General features: G+C 40.6%; 1 protein-coding gene across 1 annotated transcript in view; it reads right to left on the bottom strand.

The window, feature by feature from the left end:
* Positions 1 to 4,624: 4,624 nt before the first annotated feature.
* LOC134438513 (uncharacterized) overlaps positions 4,625 to 15,378 on the bottom strand; it is a 59,219-nt gene continuing 48,465 nt past the window's right edge. The window contains exons 12-15 of the mRNA XM_063188094.1: positions 15,143 to 15,187; positions 14,038 to 14,100; positions 9,429 to 9,509; positions 4,625 to 7,695 (exon numbers count right to left, since the gene is read on the bottom strand). Coding sequence (XP_063044164.1) covers positions 7,489 to 7,695; positions 9,429 to 9,509; positions 14,038 to 14,100; positions 15,143 to 15,187 — 396 coding nt within the window. The 3' untranslated portion in view covers positions 4,625 to 7,488. The remainder of the gene's footprint in view (positions 7,696 to 9,428; positions 9,510 to 14,037; positions 14,101 to 15,142; positions 15,188 to 15,378) is intronic.

Raw genomic sequence — 15,378 nt, 5'->3', positions numbered from 1 at the left:
AAGGTGGTTTTCAAGGCCGGTTTGGGTTGTGGCTGCAGGGGCCAAGTAGCATGGCTCCTTTGGGCCTCTGGCAGCCAGAGAGGGAACTTGAGCTTTTGAATGAAGTGTGTATGCAGTGAGTAGCCTATTTAAGCACTCCATTTGAAACTTAAACAGGGGGCGACAACGATATACACTCAACTCACAATTCGGTTTGTCAGCCGAAACATGACGACATCAACCCCGTTGAGCAACAACAAGACATGCACACCCAAACAAGGCCCATTATACAGACATAGGACTACACACCGTCACGCACCCACAAAAAGTTCATTTGTGGCACTTATTTTTCGGTACAGTTAGTTTCGGTATGGGTTTTTAGGACACAAACTACAGAGAATGAAAGCATGAAACAAAAAAGTGAGATTGCGTTCACAATGAGACATTAGATTACAGAAGATTCAACTTTATTGTCATTAGTCAGTATAATACAGGGCAATGAAATTCAGTTAGTATCTAAGAAGTGCAAATAGCAGAAGTGCAATATATTACAGATGAATACAGTGGCATGGATAAGCAGTAGGCCTACTGACAGATGAAATTCAGTTACATGCAACTAGTGCATGGGTGGGTATAAATAAACAGAAGTGACTAACTTGCTATTAATATGTCTTGTGATATACAGTACAAAGAGATATGAGTTAAATAGCAGGCTTGGGACCAGTTGGGTAGCGGGATGAGGGTAGGATTTATCTAGTTCTGTTAATTCCTAATGTGACTTTACCACGATCTCATCATTAGCCTACAGCATAAACACAGCCACTGCTGTCACTCACCTTGCTCGAGTTGTTGAGACAACAGTAACAGAGTCATGGAATCATGTTTAACATGCAAGAGCCACTTAGCAACAAGACACGTGTGTGGCCCAGATCACAGTATGACTTTCGGTTCATCAGTTGAGTTGCAACTCGCAAATCCTTACAGATTAGCTCATTCCTGCCGTGGCTTGTGCCTTGCTTCACGAATCCGCTAATTTCGGATCGTTTTCACTGCCTGGCTCATCATGGCGACCAACTACTGTCTCGTGGGGTTTCCACCATCAGTTTGTGGTGATCTCAGTGGCAGGAGTTTTGTTGATCAGTCTGTCTTATAGTTAAACATGGGATATGTGCAGCAGTAAAACTATTGTTCGTGATAATTCAGCGTGATTTCAAGTTGCAGTGAGTCCATTCACCAAATTAGGCCATGCATGTTAGGCTAAGTTGCAAAATGTAAATGAATACTAATGACATTTGGTGTTATATTATATTATGCTGTATTATATTATATTATATTATATTATATTATATTATATTATATTATATTATATTATATGTGGAATATGTATTAGCATATCAAGTGATTCAAGTGACTCATGTGAGCCAGCTTCCCATCACTGAGGGATCCAAGTGATTCAGTCACATTAAAGGAAACGGGTTAAGCACCTCTATTAAATAGGTACGCACACACACACGCGCACACACACACGCACACGCGCGCGCACACACACACACACACACACACACACACACACACACACACACACACACACACACACACACACACGTACGCGCGCGCGCGCTACATTCGGCAGATGATTTATAGTAGGGGCTCTAAGCCGAGAAATCGTTACGCGCTGGATAGAAGCATATAATTCGGTACACATGTTCCTTGACTGATTTGAAGACATCCTAGAAGGGGTGCCCCTTGAAAAAAAAATGTCTACCATGTCATATACAATATGTCATGTTGGTAACGCATTACATTGTTATTACATGACATTATACTTAGCTGACAATGTTAATATAGTCCTCAGAAGAGATGAAGCAAGGGTAGCCTGCTAGACCAGATTGATAAAACTACAAAATGTACATAGTGTGAAAGTATGGGTGAGTCTGTGCTTACGTGCTTGACAGCATGTAACATTGTGAACGATTTGAGAAGATTCTTGGTCTGAATTAAAATGAGCATTGCCAACACTAAAACTATGGTGAGAATAGACTGCTGCTAATGCTCGCATTTGAATGGGATAGTGTCAGTGCAAGATGCCCTAGGTAGCAGGTTCTCCATCCTCTAATTTCCATAACAGATATACGTATTTTATTTGTATGAGAGAGGGTAAAGGACAGGACCTTTCCATATGTACGAAGAACCCCATAAGATCACCTAATTCTATATTTTTACAAGTGCATATTGTGAGAGCATTTCAGTCATCTTTAGAATGGCATTACAGATTACTCAATATAGGCCTACATGTAGGCCACAGTATGGCTTCAGTTCAAATTAAATGGGAATGATTTCTTAGAGTATGTTGAGTAAGAAGACAGAGATAAAAAAAAAATGTTTATTTGCAGACAAGTCCTCAACTAGTACTTGTGTCAAAAGTTGTATTAGTTAGCTCAGTAATCATTGAGTACTTAAACTGCTATCAAAACTGACAGCTGATGGACAACATGTACTGTAGGTCTTTTGCCACCCTTACCCATAGGAGAAATATCTATATAGAACAACACTTCTCATATGGTATATACTATGAAAGTAAATCATTACCTGGACTCATTTTCTTGATATGCAAGGCACACAAATAGTCTGGGCGGAAGAATAGTCGATCATACCACGCCCCCCCAAACAAAATGCCACAAGACTTTTTTTAACCTTCAAGATTTTGAGTGGTAACAGTAACATAACTCATTCCCACTACACCGTTTTGCATAATATTGTACATGTCCTCAGAATGCTCTACATCAGTGGTTCCCAAACCTTTTGTGTGAAGTACCCCCTGAGAAAATATTGAGCTCTCCGAGTACCAACTTAACAACCAACATTAGAATATCGCAGTAAAGGCCTTCCATATTCACTTTTGCCAGTCAGTACAGGAGAGGTTCATAATGGTATTCCAAGTACCACCAGAGATGTCTCAAGTACCACCAGTGGTACGCGTACCACAGTTTGAGTATCACCGCTCTACATGTTTCAGTTCTATAGTTGTACTGTACAGTACAGTGCAGTGCAGTGGAGTGCAGTACAGTACAGTAGCATACAGAATGGTGCAGTATAATAAAGTACAGTAGAGCATAGTACAGTACAGTACAGTAGCATACAGTACGGTGCAGTACAGTACAGTAGCATACAGTACGGTGCAGTATAGTACAGTACAGTACAGTAGCATAGAGTACGGTGCAGTACAGTAAAGTAAAGTACAGTACAGTACAGTAGCATAAAGTACGGTGGAGTCTAGTTAAGTACAGTACAGTAGCATACAGTACGGTGCAGTCTAGTACAGTACAGTACAGTACAGTACAGTACAGTACAGTACAGTACAGTACAGTAGCATACTGCACGGTGCAGTAGAGTACAGTATGGTATATCACAGTACAGTACAGTACAGTACAGTACAGTACAGTACAGTACAGTGCAATACAGTAGAGTACAGTATAGTCTTATAGATGTTAGCCCTCCAAAGCCAATAGGATTTCCACATGCTGTTGTTTTAAGTTTTTGAAAGACTATTTTAGTAGCCTATGTGAGAGAGGGAAGGCAGGCAGACATGTTTTAAACAAAGGACCACACCCACAAATAAAAAATAACGAGCAAACAATAAATTAAGTGGTTAGGTAGCCAACATGTCATCTAGATTAAAGCCAAAAGTAGATGGAAAAACAGACATGTTACCATTTTGCTCTTTTAAAACAAAGTATCTGTCAATATACTGTATGTTTGCATATTGATTATTCATAATTTCCTAAGCATAAATGCCCTTATCACTCCATTGTACACTTAGGACTGCGATATACATATCTGAACATTAATCAGCATACATTTGTCATTTGACAGCTGTCACTGACACTTGATATGTACATGTATTATTGACTTGATTGATATGAATATATTTCAGTTGGACTCCTAGGGTTAAATCATTGAGGGGGTCCTAAGGAAGTAGTAGTAGTTTGTGTGTGTGCGCGCATGTGTAAGTGGGATTAAAATTATTGTTTGCCATCTTTATCTGAAGAGCAGACTGAGTGTCTGAACCTGCTAATGCTAGCATGCTAACATTGGGACAGTTATGTGTGGCCCAGTTCAAGGTTTATCTCTTCCCCCCTAAATTTTCTAACCACAATTTTCTTTTTGGATGTTATAGATATGACCCACTGCAAATTTTTAAAACTCTTAATGAATGTTGGTTCAATAGCTAAATGCCCAGAAATGAGCTCTCAATTGTAGAGTGATCTAATTCTGACCATGGTTTTTATGATTTTCCTGTTTTTGAATCTAAATAAGACATATATAACATTGTTTTTATGGTACGTTTTGCACATATTTTCAAAGTTCAGTTTGTATACATCACACACAAATAGGTGGATTGGCCCATAACACCATTATGTCCAGGCAGTACAGCATTTTACTACTATTGGCTGGTTTTGGGCAGCCATCTTGGATTTACCCCATAAAAATGACTTTAATGACATTGAAATTTGGGGCACCCCTTCTGAAATGATGGAGAACACCCTAAGGAAGGTCTACACCGATTTTGGTGCTTCTATCCAGCGCGTAACGATTAGGCCCTTTTTGGACGGTAAGAGACCCAGCTATTATAGTCATAGCCAACATCACTATCAGATATTAAGTGCACAGAAAATATACAGAACAACAAGTGCAGATGCAAGGGGTTAGTTTCACACACAAACAGGGTTAGTTACACACCAACATATCCACCTTATTCTTGTTGTTGATATTCAACATCCCGATGCTATCAGAAAAGGGGTACAATTTTTGGTTTAGCTGAAGACCCATGTAAACAAATGGGTTACCTAAGCAGCAACTTCATAAAAAAATGTGTGAAACACCAGTTATTCAATCGTCCTGGCTTTATTGTTATTACCAAATTCGGGAACAAGTTGATCCCTTTGTAGCTGGGCAAATAATTCAACCAAACTGTGTTTATGAGTCAAATGTTATCCGAGGCCATTTATTCCATAGTATATTGTCCTCCCAATCCATAAGTATTTGACGGCAGTCCTTTTTCAAGTAGTCATATGATGGCCTTCCTTGGCACTTGCTCGACCTGTGTGGTTCTGTACAGCTTCATGAGCTCCACTACTAGGTCTGGGAGAGCACGCGTTGGCTCCGCCTTCAGAATGCATGGCTTTATCAATCATTCTGCCGGTCCTCGCCACCAACAAATTCCTTCAAAAACTTTTTCCTGTTCATCTCCAAAGACTCAATATACAGTATGTGTAGTCTATAATCCTTCCTGTGTCTCCTCAATGCAAGCTGCCATTGATGGTGAAGCAATAAATGCTCCATCAATTTTCTGGCTGGAGACGTACGGAACATTCCTGCAGAATCCCAGACCGTGTGTGCGTGTGTAGCTCCACCAGGGGGCTTTAGAGCTACACAATCATACACTGGTGAAAGACGGTCCTTGTTTGAGTCATAATCCGACATAACTATCACCCCTTTTCCCGCATAGTGTCATGGGAGACAGGAAGAAGGTGGATACACACATGCATGACCGGCTTTGTAATGCAAATTCAACCGTAAAGAATAGTGAAGAATATTAAAGAAATAGTCCACTATACTTCCATTCATACATTCACTCCTGTTGTTTTCTTCCTGTTGACTTTTTTATACCAGAGTAAATCTTTCTTCGTTTTTTAGTAAATGCACACCGTGTGAGGTGCTGTTTGTGTGTAAGAGGACTCTGGTGAAGGCGTAAGCCGAAACGCTGGTCTTAAATTAAATTTAACTGCATGAAGTTCTGAGTGTGTGACGATCATTCTTTTCATCAAGTTTAGTATACCATAGTAAATTGCCACATTTCATTTTCTGTAACTAAAATACATATTTTAATTGGTCCTATAAGTGTGTGTGGGGAAACGTAGAAAAGTTTGGTGACATTTAACTTCTGCCTCGACAAATACCAGCAGCCAGGCTGAGCCTAGCGACATGCCAACAGGAGTAACAAGGCGTCTGATTGACAGGGAGCAGATGAAAGAGATACTGATCTGCTCTTCTTAATTCAGAGAAAAATCATTTTGATATGGAAGTACGATGGGCTGTTCGTTTAAGGCTTGTGGAAAAGAAGGGCCTTCATAAGTGACAGCAGGTAGACCTGATGATATTTCAGAAGGAAACTGCGGTTGAGTGCTCAAGCTTCCTGAGGCACTTGTGGATTCTGAGTTGAAAGGGAGACTGTAGAGAGGTAAGGTAAGCATATAAAAGTTAAGGGTCACAACACTTTCCCCCACCATAATTCTTTCTGTCAAGCGTGCGACTAAGTTAGAAGCGAATAGAGGCTTGGTTTGGAATGCTGACGATATCTAAACTGGATAACGTTGTACCAATGACATCTATTGACGCCTTTTGTACCCTAAATTTAAATTTTAACTCCCGCACACTAGCCATTTTGCTGGTTTCTTTAATACACAATGCAGGTTACCGAAACGTTGTGTATTTAAGAAAACACTGAAATGGTCAGTGGGCGGGGAGTTTTTCCATATTGTCTGATAAGTGACTGAGCCACCTCCTACAGACCTTCCAGCTGATGTGTTTGAAAAAATAACAAGTTTTAACGAATAAAACTGGAAAAAGTACCGTGACCCCAAACCTTTAAAAGGTAGTGTAAGTAAGCCATACAGTATAAGTAGGATAATGCCTCTAAGTGTGTGTGTAAACACGACAAAGCATCCCAAGTACATTGCAGGACATATCAAGTGAGATAATGCCTTTGAGTATATGATCGTGATTGATCTAGAGCAGTGTTTCACAAGGTTTCCCATGCAGATCAAAGATCAGTTTCCTGAAAAGTTCCTGAGGAAAGAAAACAAACAAACAACCAGCACCACCCGTCCTCTCTGTATGTCACTAACGGGAGATGTAGATGCCTGGACTGGTGCAGCATCGCAGTCCTGGAACCGACCCACTGGCTACATCATGGAAAAAGTCTATGGATTTAAACATTGCACTTTTGGTTTTTGTATTATTTCCAACTGAGGAAGTCGAGGAGAAAATCATGACTGTGCGTTTTTACCAAGACACATTTCTCATCTGATTTGAACTAGGGAATGCAAATTATTGATTCATTCACTAATTGTTAGTCGATTGACTTCATCGATCAATCTTACGATTAATTGAAAAGTAGTCTTTTTTCCCCCAAATCTCAACGTCTCCCCAAAAAAACAGATTAAATCTATTCATATTATTTAATACAAAGGTGATTGAAATGTCCACATTCTTCACACACACTACAGCCAGTTGCCAGTTGAGGTGGCAATTAACTTGCAATCACTTAATGTTTTAATCGACTAAATCGATTCATTGACGATTTTGACCTGTACTGGTTAGAATTCTGCTAATGTTTGGATTTGGCTTCATAAATGCAGCACGCTGACTCGGTTATTTTAGGCAGCTCCATTGAAACCCATTCATTTTTCACTTGCCCAAATCTTTGATGCAGCATAACATTGGTGCCTAGAAGTTGAGTTTGTCTGAGGCATAGGTGGCGCCCTCTGGGGTGTTGGAGTCCATACAGAGCGGCGAGCTGAACAGGAAATCATCCATGGCTCCTCCCCAGCCACGCGGCTGGAACTGGGACTCAATGTCCAGAGAGGGGGCAGTTGGGGCAGTTGGGACACTGCTGTCACCTTCTCCTCCTGCTGCTGCTGGTTCACTTGGGGGCTGTGAGGACAAGAGCATAGTCAGACTGTGCTCACATAGACACTCACAGGTTGCCTTTTGAACTTCTAACTGCCAGGTGTTTGATACCATCAGTGGAGGAGTTTGATAACATGCCTTTATACACACTAACATTTCACTATATCGCCACTTTAGTGCTTGGTGTAGTATAGTAAAGCTGGTAGCTGGCCTCGGCCACAGGATGCTTTAATCAGTAATTATGCGGGATGAAATCCGCTCACACCCGCTGTGTGTACAGGGATGGTAGAGTGGCAACATTAGCCTTAAGCTGGGCTTACACTGTGCGACTTTTGCCCCAATTTTGCCCCGATTTGTCACTCACATGACATTTTGGGAGTCGGGCCGATTTCTTGCTCAATCGCAGGTCAATCGTGAGTCTCACATCGTGTAGTGTACATGGCACTACACGTTTGACAAATTACAATTTGACACTACACATGCACAAATTAATAGGGCCGTGCGATTCGCGCTTGAGCGCGTCCTCATCTTCTCAGGTGCGCATGTTCCCTCCTCTGCAGCCCCGGGAAACACGCGTGTCGTGTCGCGTCGCACAGTCGGACCATTCTGCTCGCATCCGACTGTCGGCTCGTATGGTGTGAGGGCGTGAGTCGTGAGATATTAACTTTTAAATCGCGAAATTTCCTCGTGCAGTGTGAGCAGGAGCTTAATACCCACGACTGAAAATGAAGCACAGTGTATGCCCGGCTTAAGTCAATTGCTGTGTCGTGGATCAATGTTGACAGTAGTATTTCTTCAGCGAGAAATTGTTGTCACAACGTGGGTGGTATTAAACACAGCGCATTTTAAGTCCACCACAAATTTGCATGACATGATGAGCTCGCACCAGTTTGATCTGCTAGCACACCATGTGTGAGGTGTGTGGGAACAGGTGGGGAGGAGCTGAAGTGGGGTGCAGCAGTGCAAACTTTTTAAGGACGCGGGACAACGCGCCTACACACACGTGAGTGAACTTTTGGCCAACCAGTTCAGGGGTGCGTGCGTCTCCACGGATGTGGTATGCAGACGAGCATCAACGGGGATAAGCAACTGCAAGAGTTGCAAAGTCCGACTGCAGTCACATGGATCCTGTAGTAGTTTGACACCATGTGACATATCTCGTCATCACCGCAACATTACTGAAATTTGGTAAGTCAGACAAGATTTCTAACCATAATGCAACATTTTCATGCAGAATGCAGTGCGGTTTACATGTGCATGCAGACGATACAGCAAATCGAATAAGGCTACTAGTGAAATGGAGGTGGGACAATTTGAGAGCCCTTCGCGAAAGACAGGTGAATGTGTAGGAGGGATTAAATCTTTGAGAAGGCAGGAATAGGAAGGACGCTATCAATAACAGATTCTTCCGGAACATTGAGGCTTATTGAACGTAACATTTTAAACAGCCACAACTGTCATGTACTGAGGATCACGTCATTACGTCCATACGTTTATCCCCTTGACCTGTGTAGTAGGGATGTAAGGTTGTCTCTTCTACGTTGACCAGCATGAAGTAAAGCCACGGAAAACTATGCTCCGGTGTGTGTCTGATTCAATTTGCTTACACAAAGTCAAAGTGTAACAACAACAAGTGTACATTTCAATGTGAATTTCTTGAAGTGCTTCTGTTACACTTTCTAGTACAGTGTTGTTTTGATGTTCTGAAAAGACACACATCACGTATATTTACTGCATAGTCGAGAGGATGTGTTTACCTGATATGGAACGTAGGGAGGAGGAACATCAAATGAGCTAGCAGGCGGTTCATATGTGCTGGGAGCATCAGAGTCAGTCGGCTGAAAACACAAACACAAGCCAGAATGACAATACTGTTTATATGGGTGACGCTATCAGAACCATTAAATAAATGGACTCTCTTACAAAGATAGTTTTCTGTCTACTTTTAAAGGAAAGGACTCAATGCCCTGGCGATTTTTGTTATATGACATTTTGTGGATATCGCGCCTTCTCTCGGAGAGCTCCAAATCAAACGAAAGTACCATGGGAGAGTAGTATACTGCAGTTTACATAAAATGAAGACATTGTCCTTTAAGTTAATGCTGGACACTTCTGGTAGGGTGGGCACTGAGCAGCTAACCTGAAGCCTATTATACAGTGCCCTCCATAATTATTGGCACCCCTGGTTGAGATGTGTTAAAAGCCTTAAAATAAATTCAGTGTTTATTGCAGAAGAATACTGTCACACTGAAAATTGTAGGAAAATGTAGCCTTCAACTCAAATGAATTGTAAGAAAATAAAAAAATCCCTGACTAAAAAATTATTATTTTTCATTAAATCACCTGTTCCACAATTATTGGCACCCTTAACAATTCCCAGGAAATAAATATAATTGAAGCATTTCTGTCATTTCTACAGTAGTTTACAAAGTTTACCAGAGTATGTAGGAACATTTAATTAGTAATTCATCACTTCCTGTTTCCCTGGGGTATAAATATGACGTGACACCGAGGCCATTTCTCTTATCCACTCTTAAACATGGGAAAGACAAAGGAACACAGCATACAAGTGAGGCAGATGTGCGTCGACCTTCACAGGTCAGGCAGAGGCTACAAGAAGATTGCCACTCAACTGCAGCTGCCCATATCCACTGTGAGAGGAATAATTAAGAAGTTCAAAACAACTGGAACAGTGGTAAACAAGCCTGGACCAGGACCCAAGTTTATTTTGCCACCACGCACAGTGAGGAGGATGGTAAGAGAAATCAAAAGATCTCCAAAGCTCACTGTTACAGAATTACAACAAATGGTAGCATCCTGGGGTCACAAAGTCTCCAAATCAACCATCAGGCGCTGTCTACACGCCAACAAGCTGTTTGGAACCATGCACGGAGAAAACCTTTCCTCACTCACAATCATAAACGCAAGCGTCTGGAGTTCACCAAGCGGTATTGGGGCTTCAACTGGGACCGTGTGCTTTGGTCAGATGAGACCAAGATTGAGCTTTTTGGCAACAAACACTCTAAGTGGGTCTGGCGTACCACGAAAGATGTGCATGCTGAAAAGCACCTCATACCCACTGTGAAGTATGGGGGTGGGTCAGTGATGCTGTGGGGCTGTTTCGCTTCCAAAGGCCCTGGGAACCTTGTTAGGGTGCATGGCATCATGAATGCTTTGAAATACCAGGACATTTTAAATCAAAATCTGTTGCCCTTTGCCCGAAAGCTGAAGCTGGGTCGTCACTGGGTCTTTCAGCAAGACAATGACCCTAAACATATGGCCAAATCTACACAGAAATGGTTCACCAGACACAAAATCAAGCTCCTCCCATGGCCATCTCAGTCCTCTGACCTCAACCCCATTGAGAACCTGTGGGGTGAGCTGAAGAGGAGAGTACAGAGGAGAGGACCCAGGTCTCTGGATGATTTAGAGAGATTCTGCAAAGAGGAATGGCTGAAGATCCCTCTTTCTGTCTTTTCCCATCTTGTGAAACATTATAGGAGAAGATTAGGTGCTGTTTTGTTGGCAAAAGGGGGTTGTACAAAATATTAACACCAGGGGTGCTAATAATTGTGACACACATTATTTGATGTCAAATAATTATTTCTTTATGTGGGATTTTTTCCCCACTGAATAAATGCACTTGTATTGAAGGTTGGATTTTTCTCTTTTTTTCCATTAAGGTCCCATATTATTTAGAAAAAAAATAAAATAATTGGAAGCTAAAAAACACATCTCAACCAGGGGTGCCAATAATTATGGAGGGCACTGTATAATATAGTAGGCCTATATCGTGATGGAGTGTATATAAAATAATCCGGTAACACTTTATTTTAGGGACACATCTATTAGCACTAATACATACAATATTAATGCCTGTGTAAGTAACTTGTAAGGCATGTACTAAGCAAAATAAGACAGTTGTTAAGCATGTATTCACAAATGTCTTGTTCATGCCCAATTAGGGATTTATTACTAATATAACCTTAGTAAGGACCAGTAAGCCTATATTTCTATTTATTAGTAAGTAGTAAGTGGCAGAATACAATGTGTATAAGCTCCCGACACACTGTGTGAACAAACCCTGAACAGTGTGAAAACAGATGCAGAATAAGGGTCCCTATTCTAAAGTGATGCATTGGTCAGCCCAGATGGCTCAGGGCCTCTACACTACCAAAGTCCTAGGGCCCCCACACCACCCAGGCCTGCACTACCTAGCCCCCCCGATCTACAAAGTGTAAGGGTATATCAAATAATTAATACTTACCCAGCTGAGTCATCTAGTTTTCTCTTGTTCATATCAATGAGAGGGAGGTAACAAGAGCCTATATATAGCAAGGATTGAACGTACACTTGTCAATGGCGGTGGGTTGGTGAGATGTAAAAAAATTTCATGTACCACTGAGTTTTAATTGTAAAAAAACCCCAAAATAAATGCAGAACATTAGAATAATAGTTTTGAAGCAAAACTAAACTACTCTTATGTGATAATTAAGTGAATGTTTGAGAACATTAGCTTCAAGAAGTGCAGTGCATGATGGGTACGCAATGTAGGCCAACAGACAACCTACCCAGCTCTGAGCCTACGTCCTTATCTCCTCCCCTCACTTGTGAAATTTAGTTGCTATCCAAACAATTTGCCATGTACGTAACAACAGAAATATTATCATTGCTGCATTGGCCATGCATTGCATTTCTGACTAAGGGCGTACCCATCATGCATTGCACTTCTTGTAGCTAAGTTTCTCAAACATTAACTTATTTATCAGAAAGGAATAGCTTAGTTTCGCTTCCAAACTATTACTCATCGTTATATTCTGCATTTATTGTAGGGTTTTTACAATTAAAACTAATTGGTGTATGAAAAAATGACATCTCACCACCCACCGTCATTGATAACTTTACGTCCAATCCTTGCTATATAATGCTTCCAATTACTCATTAACATAATTAGTAGAATAAGTGAGAACTTCATACCTACTGAGACTGGTGTAGAATCTTAAATGTTCTTACACTTTGCTTCCCGGGGGTGGACGTAGAGTCGGGGCCCTAGGTAGTGCGGGGGCCCTAAGCCATCTGGGCTGAGCAATGCATCACTTTAGAATAGGGACCCTTATTCCACATCTGTTTTCACACTGTTCAGGGTTTGTTCACACAGTGTACCAGGAGCTTATACACATTGTATTCTGGCCCTTACTGCTTACACATAAATAGAAATCTAGGTCTACTAGGTCCTTACTAAGGTTATATTGGTAATAAATCCCTTATTGTGCATGAACAAGACATTTGTGAATACATGCTTAACAACTGTCTTATTTTGCTTAGTACATGCCTTACAAGTTACTTACACATGCATTAATATTTTATGTATTAGTGCTAATAGATGTGTCCCTAAAATAAAGTGTTACCAATAATCCATATCGTGAATGCAATCTCGTTATTTTTGCTGCATCGTTTACCATGTGTTGAACAATGATATCAGTGTTGCAACTGCACACTGCGCCTTTATGTCTTTGTTTACTTGCCACTTTTGAATGCATCTTATTCTCTGCTACATCTTCGTCTTTACTTGTGTTGGACAATGCTGTCAGTGTTGCAACCCTTACCCTGTTCTTGCTTATACTTTCTCCTTGTAAGTCGCTTTGGTGAAAGCAAAGGTGTCTGCTAACTGTAATGTAATGTAATGTAATGATATAAGACTTTTTCCATATCGCCCAGCACTACAGTAAACATAGGAAGTAAAGCAGTGGGCTGGAGACAGGGTCAGGAACATAAACATACGAATAAAAAAAAATGAAAAAAAGAATAATAAAACACACAAGCATGTATTCGTGAGATTTTTTTTGTTTTTAAAGGGAGCAAATTCATTCAATCAGGGGTGCATAACTGTTTTCATTCGACGGGCCACTTCAAATTTAATAAAGCCTTCCAAGGGCCGTACTATGAACACAAACCAGGACTTCCCCTGTACCTTAGTCTATATTGAAGGCGACCACATTTACCACAGACCCCTCCTTCACTGTGTACCCTGAAAACATAACTGTTGTATTGCGAAGTAAATTTCTATGATTGCTTTACAAAAATGTCATAATTTATGTGAAACTGCAAAACATTAAAATCCAATGAAAGCCTAATAGTGGGCCGGAGGAGCCGGCTTCAGGGGCAGCAAACGGCCCTCGGGCCATCAGTTCTCCACCCATGAATTAAATCATGTGAAATTCATTGCACATACAAAAAAACATAATTTGAGGAACAAATGTTTGTTTTAGTGTAAACACCCATACTTGTGTCAAAATTGAATTTGCATGTGAAAATAAATGCATGACATGAGTGAGCTGCACAGTATAGAGGGTGTCTGTACTGTACCTGATATGGAACGTAGGGAGCAGGGGGCTGATATGAGCTGGGAGCAGCATCAGAAACTGGCGACTAAAAATAAAAGCACACACCCACTTATGAAAAGATACAGCAGTTTCAAAATGCAGTTGTATTTAGTTGTATTTTATTAGTTATAAGGGCATTTGTGACAGATCGATGCAGATAGCTCTTCGCAGGTAGTTCTAATTTATGAACTGCAATGGGATTTTAGGCGTTGTTATTTAGTCTGAAACGCTAGGGGCAACAAGAGGATTGTTCAAACTGCCTAAAATACTGCGAGTAGATCTTACAACAATATGGATAACAACATAGATGTACTTTTAAACTGCATTTTACTGCATATGTAGTCACTTATACCTTTTATTTGGAGAAAACAGTGTTGTGCCATACACACACACAATAAACTGGACTTTTACAAAGTTTGAATTAAGCAAAACGAAATTTGAATTATCCAACATGTACGTATGTGTACACTGCCCTACAATATCAGAACGCAGTATCTTTAAATGGTCGAAAATGGGTTTAGACCGGAAATTGGCTTTAAAATACCTTCTTTTTCTTGTGTTAAAATTTTTTGGCCCAACTTTCCCGTTTTGGAAAAAAACGCAAAAAACTGATTATACTGCGCTTTTTGGTTTTAGGAGGTTACGTCGTACTAGCCAAGAACGCAGTATAATGCGAATTATACTGCACTTCTCCATTGACACCGTGGTTTTGGTGTAGACAGTAATACCACAACAGAACACAGTATAATGATTTTTCAGCTAAAAAGTAATGACAATGTTGTTGTTTTTTTGCTTTTTTCTTGGGTGCATACATTTACACCATATACAGTATTATATGGAAGTGTCATCACCACTTTACCTCCAACACAGTCGCGTGGACAGAAAGGAAACTTTAAAGCCTTTTTTCTCAGTTTGCCATTTTGAATTATACTGCGTTCTGAAATTGTAGGGCAGTACAGTCCACGCCATGCAGCAAGTATACAGAAATAGGGTGTAATTAACTGAAAACAATAGTGAAGATACTGTTCAGCCCAATACAGTTAGGTAACTGAGAGAGAAAGAAATGTGGCATGAGACTGGGTACATACCTGGGGCACTGGATTATATGAAGGAGATCGACTAGAGTGGAAAGGCTGAAAACACAAAACAGTATTAGTGAAAATGACACATATGAAAGATTGTTTTTATCTGTTTCATGTTTATCTCGGGTTTCATGTACGTGATTATCACATTTTTGTTCGCCCACTGAAACAAAAAGTATTCATGATGTCTGATTCTGTAGACTGACAATAACCAGCCTAAATCACAAGTAAGATGTCAAGAA

This window comes from Engraulis encrasicolus, chromosome 22, assembly GCF_034702125.1.
Source record: "Engraulis encrasicolus isolate BLACKSEA-1 chromosome 22, IST_EnEncr_1.0, whole genome shotgun sequence".
Lineage (NCBI taxonomy): Eukaryota > Metazoa > Chordata > Actinopteri > Clupeiformes > Engraulidae > Engraulis > Engraulis encrasicolus.
Note: the sequence above shows the minus strand (reverse complement) of the source record. Positions and strands in the feature narration are given on the sequence as shown.